This window comes from Phaseolus vulgaris, chromosome 11, assembly GCF_051622355.1.
Source record: "Phaseolus vulgaris cultivar YP4 chromosome 11, ASM5162235v1, whole genome shotgun sequence".
NCBI classification, from domain to species: Eukaryota; Viridiplantae; Streptophyta; class Magnoliopsida; order Fabales; family Fabaceae; genus Phaseolus; species Phaseolus vulgaris.
In genome coordinates this window covers 8,158,856-8,179,413 of record NC_143508.1, presented here as the reverse complement: position 1 = coordinate 8,179,413, position 20,558 = coordinate 8,158,856, and the positions used below count along the sequence as shown (strand labels likewise).

Sequence of the window (20,558 nt, the reverse complement as noted above, 5' to 3'; positions counted from 1 at the left end):
AAAAAAAAACTTGACGGGCTTGGATCTGGATTTGCAATTGGAATTTCGACAGAGATCACCAAATATTTTGGACCACATATAACTAAAGGCCCACATATCATCCCAACAGCACATGATCTTGCAACCCTTCTAAAAAGGATGATGTAATTCTAAGAAACAGGTACTGAAACAATAAGGGAAGCTCTTTAATCAGACGATTCATCTATAAGAATATTCAAACCAATTATACACTAACACACTTTTTTTTATGTTATTAACTAACAACATAAAGCTTCTACATTAAGTATAATTTAATTACGTTGTTTATCTAAAACAAGCTTTAAATAGTATGATTGTAGATAAAGGAGAAAAGGGCAAAAAATTGCGCATGATGATCAGTAAAATAAACTTTCAGGGATTATGGTCTCTCCTTTTACTTAGCCAATCAAATTGCAATCAATATACTTTGATGTTACATCAGATCTCCTTTGTATTTTAAATACAATAGGTATTCTTTGTGGTTTTTCTTTAGAAATATCATGCAAGAAAATCACGCCCCAGTTTAAGCTTGTGACTGGTACTTTATCAGTATATTTGAGGAACGAGGACGTAAATAACAAACTATAAGACGACAACGAAACATTCACCTAAGGTTCGTGTTAAGTGACTGTTATTTATGAACTAACAAAAAGTAGTGATAGCCAACGAACTTGGAACGTAGGATACAATGCAACATACAACATACACTAATCAACATCGTCATAGGATACATGTGTTAAATAATTAATTAAAGAAAGTTAAATATAATTATATAGGTTATTTAGGTAAGTCTAATATAATCTTCGCATCTTGATATTTACGGGAATCTCCTTGTACGAATGAACCTTCTGAACTGCTCTTCGCAAGGGTCTTCCAAAAGAACACCTTGGAGCTTCATTCCTTAAATCAGACTTTTCTCCTCTTTCAGTTTTTGAAGTTGGAGATCTCATCGTGTTAGATCCAGATTGAGTGACAAGATATGCATCCTCTAACTCAAACAAATTTTCTAGAGGTTCGTGTTCATGGGTTTTGAACGTAGTAGAATGTCTCCTCAAACGTCTCCTGTGTACCAAAAATGAGGAATTTATCACATTAACAAATTTCTATAAAATTATTGTTTAGTAATGCTAAGAATTTTTTCAGGTGCTTTTGTTCAATGAGCTTAGGCATATCCGAATAGTCAACTTAAACCTTGCATTGTTCATCTTAAACTGAATTAACCTAAGAGACATTGGTAGATGTTGTTAAAGAGTGAACTAACCTATTGTCTTTAGCCTTGTCTTTACCTGTATTCTTCGAAGCAGTTGAAGAACCAGTAGCTGCAGAGTTCCAAAACAAGCTTAAACATTATTGAGAGAAAAAAATGTAAGAAAAAATTCCTTGAAGGTGAGTTTTAGATTTTACATTTACTCCTTATGCGTCTTCTGTTTATACATTTGTGTTGTTCATCGTTGCTGTCTTCAGTGGATGGCTGTCCTGCCTCTTCATCTCCTTCCTTGAGCCCATCGAAACATACAACAATAAAAGAATGAGGAATAACATTCAATATTCGCCAACGCCATCAATTTAGCAAACAAATAAGTGTAAAGGATTTTTCTCAGGCACCTGTAACTTTGATACGAAGGTAGGATTCTTTTCGCAGTCAATCTCCCCTTTATCCTGCAAACATGGAAAGGTCCCAGTTCATTTACAATGATGATATCAGATGAAAAAGAAAAAGGAAAAGGAAAAAAAGGGAAAGCATTGTTTTAGGTCTTATCCTACATATTGCATTTGAATTTTTAGAGTTTAGACCACACACAGAATATCAAAATTTAACTCAAGCCTGTTCAAATGCTTGTAAGGTTTTTTTTATTTTTATTTTTTATTTTTTTTATCTTCATCACAAAATGAGAATTCTTGCAAATGGTTATCGAGTATTGAAGACAAATGGCATATAAAATCATGTCTAACGGATAACTTCAACAATAGATACTTGAAGATGCACATAAGCAGCAAAAGTAACACCTAAAATTCATTTAAAAAAATGTAAGTCATAACGAAAAAAATAGTTACCTATATTTTCATCATTCATTTTAAAATATTTTTTCTCATAACATGTCAATGATACGAAATAACCATGGTTTTAATCTAAAAGCATAACCATGAGAGATTGCTTAAAGAATTTGAGTTCAATTCTACTTTAAACCAACAATGTATAAACTGTTCATCAAACTTTTCTGCACTTTTCCCTCCAAAACCACGACAAATTATTATATTCGTAGACCATTACATGTTTGGGGTCTGAATGAATCTCTGATAAATAACCAAAATTTTCAGTTTATAAGAAAGATTCAATAACATGATGGTCTGGTATATCATGCAATTTCTCCAACCACAGTTTCTACCACAGAACATTCTACACACGAAGTAAGGTAAGCACGTAACCTAGTATATGTAGTAACAGAAAAACTAGCTCAAAGCATAACAAACCTGCACATTCATGTTCTTTCCTTTAATCAAAGCAGCCCTCCACAAAATTTCATGCTGCAGCGTTTTGATCTGAAACAACCACCATCCAATTCAAAAGAGAAAAAGAATCTTAAAATGCAATTTCCGTAGCACTCCACAAACAAATATATTTTGAGAACTGAACCAACTCACTCACTCACTCATGACTCACCCTTTCCCTTCCCATGTTAAGCTCCTGCAAAATTAACCACAAAGAGTTACCATCACCCGCAATTAACCACCTCAATTAACAAAGCACGTGTTCAAATACGAAACTAACCGCTAACATGTGACTATTGGACTGCGCGAGGTTCCAGTTTTGGAGTTGCAGCTTCTTCACATCGCCTCTCAGTCTCTTCAGCTCCGCGCCACTCACTTCAATCATTTTGCTGTTCAATTTTAATCAAGTCAAATTAAAAACAAGTAAATTAAATTAACAACATTATAGTTCATTGCTGCCAAAACTAGATAGTTTATTTACTTTCTTTCCGCGAGGAGTTGGATCAACGCCGTTCTTTCCTGCATCACAATTCAACCAAACAATTGAAAAAAGAGAGAATAATATGTGAAAAAGAAAAAGAAAATGAAGTAAATAAATGCACCTTGAGGAGTTGTTGAATGGAATTGTCATCAGAGGGAACGGAATGAAGTTGTTGGGAGTGAGGGTTGGCGTTGTTGGTGATGTCAGAAAGCTTCTTCCGCATTAAGCTTCCGATGGATTTCTTCGCCATTTTCTCCGCCGGCACGTTCATGCTTCTACTACGACGACACCACCTATTTGATTAATTGCAAGTTGTTCATTTGAACGGAGTGTGGAAAGTGAAGGAGTGTATTGGAAGAAAAACAAAGCGAAAAGCGAAAAGGAACCAACACTTCACTTCCTTCCTAGCCTAACGGCTTCTTTAACTGAAACTACCGTTACGTTGTCCGAACCGAATTCAAAGCCTCCCGAACCTCTCTTTCAAAATCATCAAAACTTCACAGGCGGGTTATCCTATCGTCCTATCCTGTTTCAAATTTGATTTAAAATTTATCAATCCTTTATTATGACACACTTTAATGCTTTAAAGTTGGTTACTTGTTAGATATATAAATATACTTTTTTAATGTTTAACTATTTTTAATCTTAAAATTATATAGTTTTTTTTTAATCCTTTAAATTTGTAAAGTGTTCCTTTAATTTCTAAACAAAATATTAAATTTTTTTTGTCAATTTTATTGTAGAACATATTTAGGAGTTATTTAAAAAATTTAAATTGCTGTGAATTGAGACTTTGATTACTAATTTAAAATTTGTATATTTTTATGTATAATAATTTATTTGTGCATTCTTTAATACTAGCCCGTAGATCTGAACTATGACCAATTGTAATTAAAAATTGCAATACATTTTAAATATGGATGTCGATTACATTTAATTTTTTTTGGCAGTTTCTCCCTGCAACTACAATGCTTTTCCCTACACCTTCATATATTTTAAAAAGTTCAACCCTATCCTTGTCTGAATATTTAAGATTTTAGTTTTTCTGGTGACTTGTTCTTCATTTTGAACGGGTGTTGGTTCGTGGTACGGGTGTTGGTTCGTGGTAGTTGTTTGTGAGTGATTGTGGTTGTTGGTGGTGGTTTGTAATGGAGAAGGTTAGTGAGTTGAGATAAATTTTGATGGCATAAAACATACGCGGAAGCAACGTGGTTCGAGCGCCAACTGCAACTTACATCCACACGGGCAACTATTAGGTTTTCATTATGTCTTGTTGCACACCAATTACAAGTACAATGATCTCTTTAAATAGAAATTATAAAGGGGACCCAATGATTAAGCTCACCCACTAAACATGGTGTCTAGTCAGCCCAACCCAATTGGTCCTGACTTCATACCTAACAATCTCCTACTTTAAGCCACGGAACAATGTTTACCTGCGCTTCAACTGTGTACATGTACTTTTGTAATCTATCGACGGAAGTCACTGTTCCACCGCTAGTTGCCACCAGCCTTCTTAATCATTTTGAAGACTTCGTTAAAACTCCCCTGAGTTTCAACACCTCAGTCACTGACCCGTTCTCTGTTCCTACCGACTCCCACTTGTAAGAACTGCCGGATCCTCCTAGAACAACCTGAGAACAAATCCATATTCAACAAGAAATTTCCTAGAGAAGTTTCAACCGCTGGAATACTGGTTCTCCTAACCCACTGTCGTCTAGGAACCTCAGCTGAAGCACGACCCGTGCTCCCACTGCCATAAGTACCTCTAACTGGTCTACCTAAACCTTTCCATGCTCGTTCATCCTGAATCTGACCTGTGGCTCTAGGTTTCTCTCTTGTAAAGACAACCCCCTTCTGCCCACGAGATTATGTGAACAGGACTTTGTTTATCTTCTGAACTGGGATGGTCACTCCCTCAGACGGTAATCCGACCATATACAACGAACCTCTCTTTCTTCCGCAGGCCATGACAAAATTTCTCTTGATGACCACTACTGATTTCCGAACTTCATTTCATGTCCCTGTTCATCCAACTGCCTAACAGAAATCAAACTTTTCGTCAAGCTTGGAACAACTCTGACATCCTTCAAAGTCCAGAAACCAACTAGTGTCTTCAACACTATGTCACCCATGCCCGTAACATCAAGAGTTTTGTTGTATGCTAGTCTTACATTTTCAAAGTCTCCAATAACTAGATTTTGCAATGCTTCACTGCTCTGGGTAGTATGAAATGAAGCACCAGAATCCATGACCCAGGAATCCACATTGTTATCCGCACAACAAACTAAAAGGTCCTCGTCCGCGAAGTCTTCTGCAATGTTGACTTGTTTATCATTTGGGCATTGATTCATGAAATGCCACACCTCCTTGCAATTCCAGTTCCAACATGTTACACTTGAGCAATCCCGAGTCATTGACTAACTCCTTCTTTTGTTTTTGCTCCCACTATTTCTGATATTTTTCTTACCTCTGATGGCATATAGCGATTCACTAGACAATTCCCCATAACTCTTTATTCGTACATCCTCACCAAGAATGAGATCACGAATCTTCTCAAAAGTGAATCCATCGGATCCCGCTGAACTAGTAACTACGGTAACTGTTCTGGACCAACTATCAGGCAAAGACAATAGCAATAGTAAAGTTTGAACTTCATCATCGAACTTAATGCCCACTGATGTAAGTCTGGCTAAGATCAAATATTGATGTGTTCAATAACTGAACTGTCATAATTCCTTGCCGCAGCGAAAAACATACACACCCCGTACCTAGCACTGCACCGTCACTGCTGCACCAGCAGAAAAATGATGTGTCACCCTGCGTCTTCCGCCACTGCCATCGCTCTACACCTCTGTGTCGTCTCGCTCACCGCAAGCACCTACACTTGTTCGTCACGAAACGCGATCCGTCGTTGCACTGATGCACTCCGCCGCACTACCTGGACACGACCCTACTACGAGCAAGCCACCTGCACAATGTCGCGAGCCGCCACCACTCCTGTCGCTACCCACACCACTGCACGTCGCATTGCCTACTGCGCGCACCTGCCGCGAGTCGCAAGTCTGAGTTGTCGCGAATCCTAAGCCACCGTGAAACCCTAACTTTGGGACACTGCTACCGCCTCTGCGAAATCCTAACTTTGGGACACTACTGCAGCCCCTACGAAACCCTAGCTTTGGGACGATGTTGACGCCTCTGCGAAACCCTAACTTTGGGATGCTACTGCAACCCTTGCAAAACCCTAGCTTTGGGACATTGCTGTCGCCGCAATTTTCATGTCTCGTCGATTAATTCTGCTGATCGGATCTCTGGTGTCTAGTGTGTAAACGAACCAAGCTCTGATATCACTTGATGGGAAAAAACGCACGCAGAAGCAACACACACAATCACGAATCAACTGCAGAAAAATAAACAACACAAGATTTAACGTGGTTCGGTCGCCAACTGCAACCTACATCCACACGGGCAACTATTAGGTTTTCATTATGTTCTGTTGCACACCAAGTACAGGCGACCCAATGATTAAGCCAACTCACTAAACATGGTGTCTAGTCAGCCCAACCCAATAGGTCCTGGCTTCATACCCAACAAATTTTGTATTCATTTTGTTCGTATACCGCATTGTACAATCAGTAATACTTCTAATTTGTACAATTTAGAAGGTGAGTTTGGATCAGAAGTTCATTCTGAATTATATAATTCAATATGTTATTATAAAATGCATTTTGGATTGTACAATCTGGTATCAACACAACACGCATAAAAATAAGGTGCAAAAGTGGTGCGATGATTCTAGTACAAAACAGACAAAATAAACTTATCTTCCATTACAATGTAACTCTTTCAACCTGCTTTAACCATCGCCCTCTCTCAAACGGCGAAATGCTCTCTAACATGAATACTCTTGGACAACAATGGAGGTGTTGCGGCTCCGTAGAACTAAGGGGGTGTGTCGACTCCACAAGAATAACGAAAGGCAAGGGTGTGTTGTGAGGTTAGGAGAGAATTTTTTTTAAATGACATTTCACATCATTACAAGAAAATCATTAAATATAAACTAAATTTAGAGAAAAAATAATTAATCATTATATTAATTAAATTAGATATTATTTTTAGAGACTAAAAAATTATTGGTATTTAAAATTATTTCTATTATTAATAAAAAAATTATAAAATAGTTTCTAAATTGGTATTTAAATTAGCTACCAATGTTTTAACTATAAATATTTTATATTCTAAATTAGTCTTTAAAAGACTAATAGAAACTAATTTAGAATATAAAGTAGTTAGTAGCTAAAACATTGGTAGTTAGTGGTTAGATACCAATTTATAAACTATTTTTTATTTATTTTTATTAATAATAGAAACTACTTTAGATACCAATAATTTTTTTATTTATAAAATAACTTTTAATTTAGTTAATATAATAACTAATTATTTTAATCTCTAAAATTAATTTTTATGTAATGATTTTCTTATAGTGTGTGGAGGGGAAAGGAGAATACACCTATTTTTTTTTTAGTAAAAAAAGTCCATATTACCATCTTTAATTATAGTAACTCACATTATTTAAAGAAAAAAACAACTTTAATGTCACCTTAATATCGAAATGAGTTGTCTAAAATATAAATTTAAAAGAGGGAAGATAGTTAAATACCTTTTTCTGTATTTTATGATAAAGAGGTGAAGTTTTCTTCCCAGTAGGATATTGCTTAATTACATATCACTCATTCACATACTATTTTATACAATTTATATTCATAAACATATTGATTTTTTTTTATAAATGACATATTGAATTTATACTTTTAATTGATTGAGCAAAGAAAAAAAAAAGGAAGAGAAGACTTACTAGAAAACAACCCCCTTCCCCCACAAACCCCAATTGGCATGAATTGAAAGGAGAGAACAAATCTTCTTGTAACATTTTTGGAATAATAAATAATAATGTTAAAATATTGGAGTAATTTTTTAATTAGTACTAAAATATTTTCCATATTTTTAATTTATTTTCACCCATCTAAACAAGTGGAGAAAATTTAAAAAAAAAATATTTGTTCTATTTCTATCTATCCAAATAATATATTTCTCACTTTATTTTTATCCTTTATTTTTCCTATTTGACTTATATAAATAAACTTTCTTCTTTCATGCCCTCAAATTTTAAATCAAGTGATGTTATTTTCATTGTTTTTTAGTAGTAGGAATTAATTTGTTTTGGCCACTGGCAGATCATCCTGAATTACTTATTAGTCAACAGCAATTACTTGTATGCAGTTTGCAGGTTCCATATTTTTGCTATCTGGGAGCATTGATAAAATAAACTGACATAAAATAAGAGACAGACACAAAATAAACTTCATAAAATAAGGTACTCGTGGATTTTAATATAAGATACTGTTGGACATTAACACAAGGGGGCACAAACACATGCCTTTACATGTAATTTTTCCATGAGAAAGATTGTTACATATAGTGAAGCAATTTTGTACCTAGGATGAGCAACAAATCTCGTTTCATGCCAGTAAGAAGCAGCAACAACCCCACGTATTGGCTATTAAAGTGACATTAAAACATCTTAAGGAGATGAGTGCGTTCTTGGAGTCTGAAGAATCTGATGTATAGTCAAAATCTGTTATATGATAAGGGAGCCAAAGCAACCGCCATTCCTAAATCCTTCACCCTTTGAGATTTGGCCATCTCAGGCTATCAAAAAGTTATCTGATTGATGATAAACATGTCCATGAAGACGTACTCTTAACAAAAATGTGGGCGTTTTCTATGTGTAGCAGTCTGCGAGGCAACATGGTGTACATAGTCACTTTACGATTGCATAACCATTGGACCACATCACCCTCTAAGTCTTTCACTGGTCTGTGTATGATAATAATCATTCATTTAGATGAAGTTCATGACAAAATAAACCATTGTTCTTAATAAGCAATATGATGAGTATTATCTTCAACATCTATGGTTCCGACTACTAAGGTTCTTAATAAGCAGAAGAGCAACTGCAAAACCTACAAAACCCACCCAGAAAATCCTTGCCAAAGGTTTACAAGACTCTAGCCCTATCTATAGGAGGATTTGACAGCATTCAATAAATATTTTAATCTCATCTAACTTTCTTTTCTCTGGTTGGAAAAATTATACATAAATTGATTCTGGGGATAGGTAGGATGCTAAAGATACCTGAAACCAATTATTTGTAGATGGAGAAGTGCAGAAGATATGAAGCCCTATGCCGAACCTGTAAAACAAAATTATTTCTGTACATGAAATCACTCTGCAACCAATTCAGTGTTAAAAATAAGAAAGCTGTTTCCTTCACCTTTGATGCATATGAACGTAGGTTGGTTGCTGAAATTAAGGTGGAACAATTTTGAAGGTAAAGACAGAACATCTCATAGATTACTGGATTGTCTTCGATTAATGAGTTGGATAGAACCCAATTCTCTGTCAAAACTAAGTGAATGTACATATTGTAGAAGTCACATCTTTTGTCTTTAAAATTAATTTCTGCAAGTGATCTGAGGATCTCTTCTCCACTTTTAACCTGAGGACAAAGATCAGTTTCAATTTCCAAAAGTTTAAAAGCAAATATATCCATATTTCATACTAAAGAAATTTGGTTGTGTTCATTGCTGACTTGTTTGACAATTTTCTCATAGCATTTTGTTAGTAAGTGTCAAGTTAGCTTTGCACATTTTGCACATTTTGGCCAGTGTTTCGGATCATAATATACCAAACTAGAAATGGCACTCCAACTAATAAACCAAAAACGAATTATATTATTGATGATTAATGAACAGATATACACACTCAAACAAGTAACTATATACTCTAAATTACATAATAAAATGAATTAATGGAAATAGAAATATCAAAAGTCTGTTTTGAAAATTTAGTGGAGGTAACGCTTTTGAATAAAGAAATATCAGTGGCCAATTTGAAAATTTATGTGATGGAGAAATTCCAGATCAAGTATGATTTAAACGTTTGTTGATACCAAAACAAAGTTCTGACAGCATTACATGTACAAAGAGAGCTTAAATTTTCATCACTGAAAATTTTGATGCTGGATTTTTGCTTAAGATTCAAGCAAGCAACAGCAGATTTCACGTATAACTTGCTGCTCATGTGCTAACTTTCCATCCTTATCACATGACCAGGACCCTCACTAAACTTTTTACATCCACAAAGCATACATAAACTAGATAAGAGAAAGGCAAGTAGCATACTCCATCAAAACAAGAAAGCAGTGTTTGATAAGCAATGGCACTCCTAAGTTGTTTGCAACGAGAGGTAGCTTCTGAAATACATTCAATGGTCTGGATGCAATTCAAATCCTTTGAGACTCTACACATCCAAGACAACAAGAATTAGAGAAAGCCAGCAATTAAGATTACAAAGCCAATGGGCAAGATCTAGATAATAAGTATCAATATGCACATCAACTTGTTTACTTACAGTGCATACGCTTGGGCATTAATTCCAACGATGATAAACAGTACAAAGAACATGAGAAAGAGCGCAAAACTGGTTATTGACAATCCTTATATTATATATGTTAGCCCTAATTTTTGAACGTGGGAACATTTCTATTATACTCTCTCTTAACGAAACCCAACTTCACCATTATTTAACACTTATTTATATATTTTTTTAAACTTCCAAATTATTAATTACATACTTTGTTTTCAAATATTTAAATAGAAACAGAAAACAAAAAAGTTGTTTTCACGGTTTCATGTACAAATATTTGGAAACAGAAAACAAATTGAAAACAAGGTGACACTTTTGTATTTAGAAGTGAAAACAGAAAAACGTTTCTCCAAATAAACAGTCTTTAGCTTGATTACAATCAAATTTTTCTTTTATATAAAAAAAATCACTTTTTAAAAATCTGTTACTTTTACTCTTAGGTACTTATTTTTTATTCATTTATTTAAACTAATAATTCATATTTGTTTATAATTTGATTTTTTTTTAATTTTACTTCAATAATAGAAAACATTATGCATTGGACACTTGCTACTCAAAACATATTACATTGCTAGTCACTAGCATGAAGTGTTTTCGGGACATCACATCATCTTCTGTATGGTAATTAGCACCAGCTGAAAAGAATTTCCTTGGAAAAGCTAATGCCAATTGATCTTACAAAGATGGCAATAGGATACCAATATTATGTCCCACAAAAAAATACTATTTTAATTCTACTCATTCATTGAGCCATCCATAAACATGCAGAAAAAATGACAGTACAAGATACACATGCAAATTTTTAGGCTGCAATTTGAGTGCAGTTAGTGATTGACCAAGATGTTGATAGTAGATCCAGAAAATAAGATGAAAAAGTGTAATATTTATTGCAATCAATCAATCTCTCACGATATCAATGATATACAGAACAGAGAGATCAAGAACAAATGTAGAACATTTCCCTTTTCTCCTTAACCCGGGTATTCGAGTGACCTGATTTCCTTCTCATGACTCACAAGTTGCAACTGGCTCTAAATAACACTACACATTTCCCATTTATTGATGAATAGTGAGTACAAGTAGTTATTTTGTTTGCAACAAAATTTCGTTTTAGTCCACTTCTAACCCTCTTATTCTAATTAGCTTTCGAACCCTTTTATTGAGGGTTCTGCTAAGACATCAAAAATAATATTACTGACGAGAAAATGTTTATATACTGCTAATCAACAAATATAGGCAAGAGAAAATATATAAGTAAAAACCTGCAAGCAATGAATTTAGCTATGTTCTCACAACTTGAACACCATTCCTGGTCTGTAAAGTAATTGACAATCGCTTCCATGCAGTCCTTTAAAAGTACCAACAAACCCAGAAACTGGCGATCCAGGAATAGACAAATAATAATTTCAACTATCTCTTCAGCTTCTACAGTAGAGAAGATAGCCTTTTTACTCCTGCAGTGAGAATCAAAAGACAGGAGTTGACACCATCATACTTTCAAATATTGTCACTTGAATCATCGAAAGGCTATTTAAACAAGGCAGCCATAAACTCAAATGATGACTAACAAAAGAGTCAAATAACAGAAAAACCATCCAGGTAATAATTTAAGTAGACTCACTACTATTACTTCTTGCTTACCTTATCAGACAACAAACAGTGACAAATCTGATCCAAGCTCTAGTGTTTTGAGGTGGTCCTTCAATGTCGGAATCTAAAAAAGACAAACATATAGATTGTTCTTAGAAGATTGCAATCAATGTGGTCAGATATTAGCAATCCTACTGAAACACTTCAGAGTTCAGACTCACAGTGTTGACACTTAATTAATATTATTTTACAGCAATCTGTAATCCCCGGTGGAGAGATAAACTGGTATAGATATAAGAGAGGTAACCTAAATTATTTGGCTCCGAATTGGAAGAAAAATTAAAGAGAAACCCATAAATGTCAAGAGCTCTTCTTAAATCTGCATATTCAGGAAACCAGTCAATTTTGACTGGCACTAGATTGACCTGGTAAAAGATTGTTGTGAACTATAAGATATAGTATCAAAAGATAATATAGGAATTAAAATAAATGTATAACTTTATTACTGGAGCAATGCCAAAGTAAACATAACAAACAAGTTTACCTCCTTTTCAGAAGAGAGAATTGCACACCAAAAGTCGCTGGAAGAGTTGCGGAGTTCTTCTTTTGATGAATATAACACTGAAAGAACAAAGTAAAACAGATGGATGACGAAGATTGCTGGTATGTTCATATATATTTACAGTATGTTTTCACTCACTTGTGTTAAAGGCCCAGATGGCTACTGATTTTTCTACATGACCACACAGAAAAACTAATTTTGAAAGCCAACCATTGACCAGTAACCCTTCAAGAAACATATCTCCTGAAAAAACATATAATATTAATTGGAATGCCTATGACCACTGAAAAACAGGTATATCGGTTTCCTCTGATAGCATATAAGCAGTAATTTGATCTAAATACGGCTTGAGTGAGTATTTTGCCATACAAAAAACAGATGGTTTCTTGACATAATAAAATAACAAAAAACAGAAACATCATTGCCTTAGCAAACAAGACAATGCATCAACCTTTGTCCACAGTCAATTCCACCACAGAATTTAGCTTGTTGTTCAGAAAGGAGTATAAAAGGTTACAGCATCTAAGATCAGGAAACTCCAAAGGGGGAAAAGCTTTCTGCAATACACAAAATGAAAAGATTAAAACCTCAAGCATTCAAACAATGAAGAGACAAAAGCAGCAAGCCCTGTACAGAGAATGACTGAGAAATTTGTCTCAGTATAATAACCTTATCTCCAAAAACTTTTACTCCCCAGGGTCGAATGTCTTCTTCTTCACCAAAAGCTTTCAACTGGAAGAGAAAACCCAAGTATTCAGTAACAGACAACGCTAATTGCTAAGTACACAAAAACTCAGATAAGAACAGGTAAAAAGATTGTGCCTGCTTGTGACATTTCTCAACTAGCCTAGTCAACTTAGCTTCCTTGCTATCTTCGTCATCATAGGAAGTTTTACTCTTTTTAGTCTTAACCTTTGTCTGCTTATTCCTCCTCTCTAGAAGCTTGTTCTGTTCTCTGTAATGATCTTGAAGAAGATCATCCAACCCAATAATTTTCTTCCTGGTTGGAATACAAATTTAAAGCACTCGTTATCATCCACAGTTTGAACAAATCAAGGAAAACCCAGATAACGCAAAACATAAATTATCATAAAAAACTCAAGAGGGGGACTGTAAAACCCTAAACCCAGAAAAAAAAATGGTAAAATTTGAAAGTTTGAAAAGTTGGGGCAAAAAGTAAAAAACTTTGTGGGAAAGGAGTACCTCTTAGTGTTAATTGCGGGGGATTTCAGAAGGTCGTCTTCTACCTCGAAATCCAACGGGTCGTTCATATCCATCACAGAGAGTTCGGAGTTGGAATTTGAAATTGGTATATTGAAAAGTTGCAGTTATGTGAGAGAAGCTGCAACGTCACGAAGCAAATGTTTTAGAGTACTGATATATAGACAATCCAATATTGTTGCTCCACAATACAACTGCTGACATGGCGTAAAAAACAATTTTTTATTATAGTGTGGGACCCATATTTTATTGGGGAGAAATTTAAAATTGAATATGACCATTACATTGGAGGTTCTGCTACATTTGGAGCACTTTGAAAGGCGTTCTGGAGCACTTTGGAAGGGTGAGTTGCAGACTGAAATTCCAGTGCATTTTTCATTGTGACTTTGGGCGTAAAATATTGTCGAGGTTGGTTTCGTTTGATTTATTTGAGTGTATTTTGGTTTTGATGTTTTGGTTTCTTAGGTTGATGTGTGGAAATGCGATTTTGGTCTCCCGTTTTGCGATTGGGTGCCATTGATTTCTTATTTCGTGGCGTGCATTTTTTGTTTGTTGATTTACGTTTTGTGTTTTGATTTTAGGGGTTATTTAGGGTTTCAATTTGAGTTTTGATTTTAGGACTTATTTACGGTTTCGGTTTGGGTATTGATTTTAGGGGTTATTTAGGATTTGGTGTTTTGGTTGAGTATATGTTGACTGAAGTTTGGATTGGTTGTGTTTTTTAATTTGATTTTGCATTTAGGGTTTAGGGGTTTTTAGTGTCGCGGTTTTTTTTTGTTTGAAATATGTTTGTAGTATCTGCAGTTAAGTTTTGTGCATTTTTGTTTTTGATTTCCGTTTTGCACTTAGGGGTTGTTGTAGCTCCTTGAATTTTGTCTATAAATTTTCTATCAGATGATGCTTTTAAATGCCTATATATACTGCCCCTGCTTTCTAGAAGGGATGTGGGAGTGAAGATGATAAGTGAGCAGCAGAGAAAGTAGTAGTGGGTGGACAGAAACAACACATTTATCTGAATGGCTACCTCTGTATCACTTCCCTGCTTCTCTCACACTCACTCTCATAGTAAGATCTTTTCTTCTTATTTTCCTAAATAAAACCATCTATTCTATGTATTTATTGCTCTTCATCAATCCTCCTTGTACTTACTCATTTCTTTATTTATTTGGTAACTGAAACTTAATAAAGCTAGTAGTTTTATTTTGTATGCATTGAAGATGGTGTTTGTGAAGTGAGTATAGCGTATTCGATGTGGTTTTTACTTAGTTTCTGTTGGGTAGAACCACCGTGCCAATTCACTGATATCCTTTTGGAGGAGGAACTAGTTCTGGTAGGTGTAGCCGTGTAGTTCACGTTCACCGCTTCTCAGATCAACAACAATATTGCTTTCGACTGTTGATACAACAACAATGCTGTTTGAGGGTTCTTCAAAAAAAAATTTAATTCAATTTAATACACACAATTTGATAGTAGTTGTTAAGATAGATGAACAACAATATACAACTCAGTACATGTTAGGAATACACCTTAAATATACCATTTAAAGATAGAACAAAATTCTGAGTTTCAATAGGGAACTGAACTACTATATTTACTTCTAAATGCTTGCTTATGACACCTGCAAGATACTCATTTATAAATCTTACTGTTAATAGTTAATTTTACAAAAAATTTAAGGATCTTCCCTCTTTTTTGATGAATAATATTATTTAACAAATTTCTAACGTTGAAAACATAGATGATTATTTTTCTCATTAGTCAATAGAGATTTCACATAAACTAAAAGTATAATTAAGTAGAGTTGAAACTTTATCTTAGAAGATAGTTTTGTGAAGGTTGAGTTATTCTGAAACTCTCAAGGACTCAACTGATTATCCATAAGCCATTCTACTCATTTATTGCTTCCAGTTCTAGCATTCTGCATCATTGTCATGTTTCACTGCCCAAAATGACTGAACATATTCTGTTCAGGAAATTAGTGTTTTGTAATGAAAACTACCCGTTACTTGTAGTTAAAATTGGTTCTAATATGTAATTTCACCCGTGATCCTTTTCCCTTTTAATTCAATTCTCCCTATTCATTAATGAAAGATAAAATACAATTACTTATTTACTTAATGCATAAAATATGGATGGATCTTCCATCTCATGTGCCACTAAACATGTTGGAGTTCACATATCGATTAGAGATTATGGCATTTCATAATATATAAGTGGTTACAAACTTCACTTATCAACCAGTTTTGTAAGTTGGAGTTAGGTTTAAGTTCACTTCTTAACAAAACAAGAGATCCACTATAAAAACTAATGGCTTCCCGAATGTTGATATGCAAAATGCAAAGGGAAAGCTTGATTTGCTAGTCTCATTTTATATTCCTTTAACAGGTGTGAAGTTACAACTGCAAAGGAGGAGAATATCCACCGTTTCCTCTGTGTGCACTGGCTGAGACTGCAGCTTCAATGGCAGTAGCTGTAACTGTCGTTGGTGCAGCAGCTACTCTTCTTGTAAAGAGATCCAAAACTTCTGAGTCAGTACAGGTCAGAGCTCCTCGTTATTACTAGTATCAGAAAATTAATTAATTATACTTACACACTCAGCAATATGCCATGACACTAAAAAACGACCTTGCTTGTCCAAACAATAACATGAAAGTCTTCGTAGTGCTTCTCTATTCTTCAACTTTTCAATGCTTGTTGCAGTTGTAGTTTTAGTGCAATGTATATATTGAACTAGCGGAATTCACATTGCTTATGTGACATTACTAATTCTGTTTCACTATAGAAATTTCGTGGAAATATTAATAATGTTGATCTTTCATGTCTCTTACAACTTGGTAATTGCATTCCCCAGTTGGTTTATGCACCCACTTCATTTTACTAGACAGCATAGATAATTCGTTGATGGTATTGCCAGAATTGGGCTAGGATTGAGAAAGAAGGAAAAAACGATGATTAAGTTGTGTGCTGAATTCCACGCTGTTTATCTAAATTAAGTTCTTCTTTTGAAATTAAAGATTCAATTCAAAGCATGTGAAGATTGTGGAGGTTCTGGTATGTGGTCTGAATGCAATGGTGAAGGATTCGTTCTTAGGGAACTTTCTGGTGAAAGTTCTGAGAAGGCAAGAGTGCAAGTCAATCAAATTGTGTTTTAATAGACTAAAAAATATATTAAACTTGATAAAGTCTATTAAATTATGTGACTGATGTTAAATTCACAAATAATACTTAACACATTAATCTTGTTTAACAAATTAAATAAGATAGTGCCTAGGAAATGTCTAAAATATCTTCTTTATATAAAACTATTTTCGCAAAAGATTAAAGAGATATTTTAGAAAAAGAAGGAAAACATATATATTTTTACATTGATCTAATATCTTTGAAGATGATTATAAAAAAAATCTTTGTCGATAAAGATCAAAGTCTTCAACCTCTCTTTTACTAAAATATCACTGTTTTTTGCAAAGTGGAAGTGATGCCTAAAACTTTTCATTTACTTTAAAGGTTAAATCTTAACACAAGGGTTGTGTTAAAAGTTAATTTAAGTTTTCACACATGAGTAATAATAAACTTTTGAGAATCTAGTAGAATCTTAATCTCTATAGTGAGAGTCTGGATTTAGGATGGAAAATAAATCATATAAAAGTCTTGATACATGAGTATTCCTCTTGCCTTGTGTTCCTCATCCGCAGAAAAACTTCTTCAATTCACTCACTCACTGTTCATATGATTTGTTCTTCCTTGAACTCTACGAACATCCTCGTTTTAAATGGAAATCAATTCTCTAACACTCCCCTCTTCTCGTATGTCCATTCTGCAAGTGAAGCTCCTCAACAACACAACAAGGTTTTCCACTTTTTATCACTTCGTTAAGTATTCTTTGTTATTAAGGTTATAATTGTTATTTGATCCAAACATGCTTTTAGTTGCCATATTTAGTACAAGCTCATATGTTTTTGTCTTGCATTTGATCTTAATTTTTCCTGTCTGCTATTTTAATGGGGACCAAATTCATCTATGTCAACTGCTCTTTGAGTTTGATTTTTAAGTATCCTCACCCTCAACCAATTAAAAATTATAATGGGTATTTGATTAGGAAATTATTGTAAAAATCAACATATGTATTGTACATATCTGCTTCTGATATTAAAAAAACAGTCTGTATATGAACTGTTTACTCTCGAATTTATAAAATCTTTTGGTTTTTTATATGCTGTTAATACTTTACAGTGTCAAGTCTACCAATTAGGAATCACTTTATGTATGACTTTTAAATTAACTATTATAAAAGTCTGTTATATATAAATCTATAATTGGATGAGAGACTTTTTACTGTTTTCCAGTTATTATTATTTTATATATTTGGGATGGGCGTTGAACAGATGATCTGGTGGAGGAATGAAAAAGGAGCTTTTGGTGGTATGCACAGCAGTGTAGATAGCTCTTCATTGGTTCAAAACAATAGTAGGAAAAGAATGTTTCCTCAATCTGATGGGGTTTTTCATGATACCAAAGATGATGGTTATATGCCAAAACAGACTTCTTTGTGTGTTTTGATGCTATATTACACAGAGAATGGTCTATTTCCTCAAGCACAGACTACATGGGAGCAGCTCCTATATAGTTCTTTTGTACCTTCTGTTGAATTTATTTCAAGATTATTTGATGCTTATGCAAAACATGGAAAATTCGATGAAGTGGTCAACATTCTACGTTACGTGGATATGAGGAATTTCAGTATATTACCTAATGTTTACTCGTTGGCTATCTCTTGTTTTGGAAGAGAAGGACAGCTTGAGTTAATGGAAGATATGGCAAAGGAAATGGCTTCAAGAGGTGTCCATATCTCTTCTAAAACTGCAAATGCTTTTGTTTTGTATTATAGCATTTTTGGTTCTTTGAAAGACATGGAGAATGCGTATGGCCGCCTTAAGAAATCGAGATTTCTGATAGAGAGGGAAGTGATTCGGGCCATGGCCTCCGCATATACAAGGGAGAGACAATTCTATGAATTGGGTGAGTTCCTTAGAGATGTTGGTCTAGTTAGAAAAGATGTGGGAAATCTTTTATGGAACCTTATGTTACTCTCTTATGCTGCCAATTTCAAGATGAAAAGCTTGCAGAAAGAGTTTCTCCAGATGGTGGAATCTGGATTCCGTCCTGATATTACGACCTTTAATATTCGTGCTTTAGCCTTCTCAAGGATGGCTTTGTTCTGGGATCTCCACCTTAGCATCGAACATATGGAACATGAGAATGTCATTCCTGATCTAGTGACTTTTGGGTGTGTAGTTGATGCATACTTGGACAGAGGGCTTGGAAAGAACTTGAACTTTGCTCTAAACAAAATGAACTTGGATGATTCTCCAATGTTGTTAACAGATCCGTTTGTGTATGAGGCCTTGGGTAAAGGGGACTTTCAAATGAGTTCTGAAGCATTTTTTGAGTTCAAGACACATAGGAAATGGACTTACCGTGCTTTGATACAAAAGTATCTCAAGAAACATTATAGAAGAAACCAGATATTTTGGAACTACTAACTAATTGCTGGATATTTAGGGTAGATTACTGGAATGGTCTTACTGAATTTTTTTGTTGTCATAAAGAAATGTATGTTTATCAGTTTTTAATGTACGTGCTGCTCTGTGCACTTTTCCTTAACTGCTGTTTATCAGTTTGTTACTCACTAAACTTGTTGTATATATATACATGCTACCATTTCTACGCAGGATAATCATCTTTTCAGTTCATGAGTTGAAAATGCATTAAAAGCTTATACATCTTTATGTAATGCCAGTACATACATTAACGAGACTGAACTTATTTGTAATAATTTCCTACCATACGTGTTTCTTCTTGTTCCTTTTCTTTTCAGATTATATGCGTATAAAATTTCCCCTGTTGACAAGCTTTTTTTATGCTTAAAGATCATCTTTCAGAATGTTGTTTTTTCTCGTCTTTTGAATTGAAAAGGCAAAGGGTGAAAGTGATTTTGATTGGTGTATTTACTGATTTTTTGGTTTGTATTTACCTTTACTATATTTAACATATATGAAACATGAATTTACTGGGAACTGGAACTCTCTAAAATGAGAATTGGATAGACATAATTGTTACTCTCCTATTATACCACTAGTATTAAGCTAATGATTTTATTTTTTAAGTGTTTCGTACAATATTATTCAATTTTAAGATGTTTAATTTTATATATTATTTCTAAAATAAACTATGCTTAGTATAATTCAAATTTTAAAAATATATATATATTTTTTTATTATTGTTATATTAAATTTGTACATTATAATAAATTAAAATTATAATAATATAACTAATAAAAACTAGTATTGTTTTTTATTCAAATAGGTTAATATGCAAGAAACACAAAATCTAAATTACTTAAGTTTGATATTTTTAACTAAATATTTTTTATAAAAGCAGTCCAACATATATTATAATTTACAAAATATAAGTAAATGTAAATATTACATTTACAAAAATCAATTCAATTTAAGATTACTCTCTTAATATTAAGGTTTGTTAGGTTTAGAGTATAGTCCGTATGGAAATCCTAGTATAAAAGATATGCATATCATTATAATAATAAAAAGTCTATAGAGTGTTTAGTTTCAACAGAAGTAAAATTTACCATAAAAATGTACATTAAATAACCATTTAAGACCAAATTATTTAGAAGTGATTGAAAGGGAG

General features: G+C 33.8%; 3 protein-coding genes across 11 annotated transcripts; 1 reads left to right on the top strand and 2 right to left on the bottom strand.

Moving 5' to 3' along the window:
• Nucleotides 1-669: 669 nt before the first annotated feature.
• LOC137831029 (shugoshin) lies at nucleotides 670-3,517 on the bottom strand. Of its 3 annotated transcripts, XM_068638528.2 has the most exons (10): nucleotides 3,380-3,517; nucleotides 3,111-3,282; nucleotides 2,990-3,027; nucleotides 2,789-2,897; nucleotides 2,681-2,704; nucleotides 2,491-2,559; nucleotides 1,624-1,677; nucleotides 1,423-1,513; nucleotides 1,280-1,337; nucleotides 670-1,080 (listed from the first exon to the last, which is right to left on the bottom strand). In XM_068638528.2, the coding sequence occupies exons 2-10, from the start codon at nucleotides 3,258-3,260 to the stop codon at nucleotides 810-812; spliced, it is 864 nt and encodes a 287-aa protein (XP_068494629.1). In that variant the 5' UTR covers nucleotides 3,261-3,282; nucleotides 3,380-3,517; the 3' UTR covers nucleotides 670-809. The 3 variants fall into 3 exon arrangements, with proteins under 3 accessions (XP_068494629.1, XP_068494620.1, XP_068494638.1); XM_068638519.2 differs by lacking the exon at nucleotides 3,380-3,517 and having other exon boundaries at nucleotides 3,111-3,373; XM_068638537.2 differs by lacking the exon at nucleotides 3,380-3,517 and having other exon boundaries at nucleotides 1,305-1,337; nucleotides 3,111-3,373.
• Nucleotides 3,518-8,345: 4,828 nt separating this feature from the next.
• Nucleotides 8,346-13,993, bottom strand: LOC137818280 (actin protein 2/3 complex subunit-like protein). 3 transcript variants are annotated; one of them, XM_068621602.2, is made up of 13 exons: nucleotides 13,833-13,993; nucleotides 13,452-13,629; nucleotides 13,299-13,361; nucleotides 13,081-13,186; nucleotides 12,768-12,872; nucleotides 12,612-12,688; nucleotides 12,375-12,492; nucleotides 12,119-12,191; nucleotides 11,740-11,931; nucleotides 10,234-10,351; nucleotides 9,324-9,548; nucleotides 9,185-9,242; nucleotides 8,346-8,866 (listed from the first exon to the last, which is right to left on the bottom strand). In XM_068621602.2, exons 1-12 carry the CDS (start codon nucleotides 13,904-13,906, stop codon nucleotides 9,195-9,197), a joined length of 1,377 nt encoding a protein of 458 aa, XP_068477703.1. In that variant the 5' UTR covers nucleotides 13,907-13,993; the 3' UTR covers nucleotides 8,346-8,866; nucleotides 9,185-9,194. The 3 variants fall into 3 exon arrangements, 2 of the variants coding, with proteins under 2 accessions (XP_068477703.1, XP_068477711.1); XM_068621610.2 differs by having other exon boundaries at nucleotides 8,346-8,785; XR_016517361.1 differs by lacking the exons at nucleotides 8,346-8,866; nucleotides 9,185-9,242; nucleotides 9,324-9,548; nucleotides 10,234-10,351 and having other exon boundaries at nucleotides 11,912-11,931; nucleotides 12,289-12,492.
• A 145-nt stretch (nucleotides 13,994-14,138) lies between these two features.
• On the top strand, nucleotides 14,139-19,598 carry LOC137818292 (pentatricopeptide repeat-containing protein At3g42630). 5 transcript variants are annotated; one of them, XM_068621621.2, is made up of 4 exons: nucleotides 14,139-14,258; nucleotides 14,745-14,915; nucleotides 16,236-16,388; nucleotides 18,233-19,598. In XM_068621621.2, exons 3-4 carry the CDS (start codon nucleotides 16,311-16,313, stop codon nucleotides 19,388-19,390), a joined length of 1,236 nt encoding a protein of 411 aa, XP_068477722.1. In that variant the 5' UTR covers nucleotides 14,139-14,258; nucleotides 14,745-14,915; nucleotides 16,236-16,310; the 3' UTR covers nucleotides 19,391-19,598. The 5 variants fall into 5 exon arrangements, with proteins under 5 accessions (XP_068477722.1, XP_068477747.1, XP_068477731.1 ...); XM_068621646.2 differs by having other exon boundaries at nucleotides 14,745-15,180; XM_068621630.2 differs by having other exon boundaries at nucleotides 14,143-14,258; nucleotides 14,788-14,915.
• The last annotated feature ends 960 nt before the right edge of the window (nucleotides 19,599-20,558 follow it).

Excerpts from the sequence above, each read along its gene's own strand:
- LOC137818292 (XM_068621621.2), top strand. The coding sequence starts at position 16,311 with ATGGCAGTAGCTGTAACTGTCGTTGGTGCAGCAGCTACTCTTCTTGTA. Across the intron at positions 16,389-18,232 it reads AAACTTCTGAGTCAGTACAG|ATGATCTGGTGGAGGAATGA; the intron begins GTCAGAGCTCCT and ends GGCGTTGAACAG.
- LOC137831029 (XM_068638528.2), bottom strand. The coding sequence starts at position 3,260 with ATGAACGTGCCGGCGGAGAAAATGGCGAAGAAATCCATCGGAAGCTTA. Across the intron at positions 2,705-2,788 it reads CCAATAGTCACATGTTAGCG|GAGCTTAACATGGGAAGGGA; the intron begins GTTAGTTTCGTA and ends TTAATTTTGCAG. Across the intron at positions 2,560-2,680 it reads TTAACATGGGAAGGGAAAGG|ATCAAAACGCTGCAGCATGA; the intron begins GTGAGTCATGAG and ends TGGTTGTTTCAG.
- LOC137818280 (XM_068621602.2), bottom strand. The coding sequence starts at position 13,906 with ATGGATATGAACGACCCGTTGGATTTCGAGGTAGAAGACGACCTTCTG. Across the intron at positions 13,362-13,451 it reads TTGAGAAATGTCACAAGCAG|TTGAAAGCTTTTGGTGAAGA; the intron begins GCACAATCTTTT and ends TTTCTCTTCCAG. Across the intron at positions 9,243-9,323 it reads TACGTTCATATGCATCAAAG|GTTCGGCATAGGGCTTCATA; the intron begins GTGAAGGAAACA and ends TTTGTTTTACAG.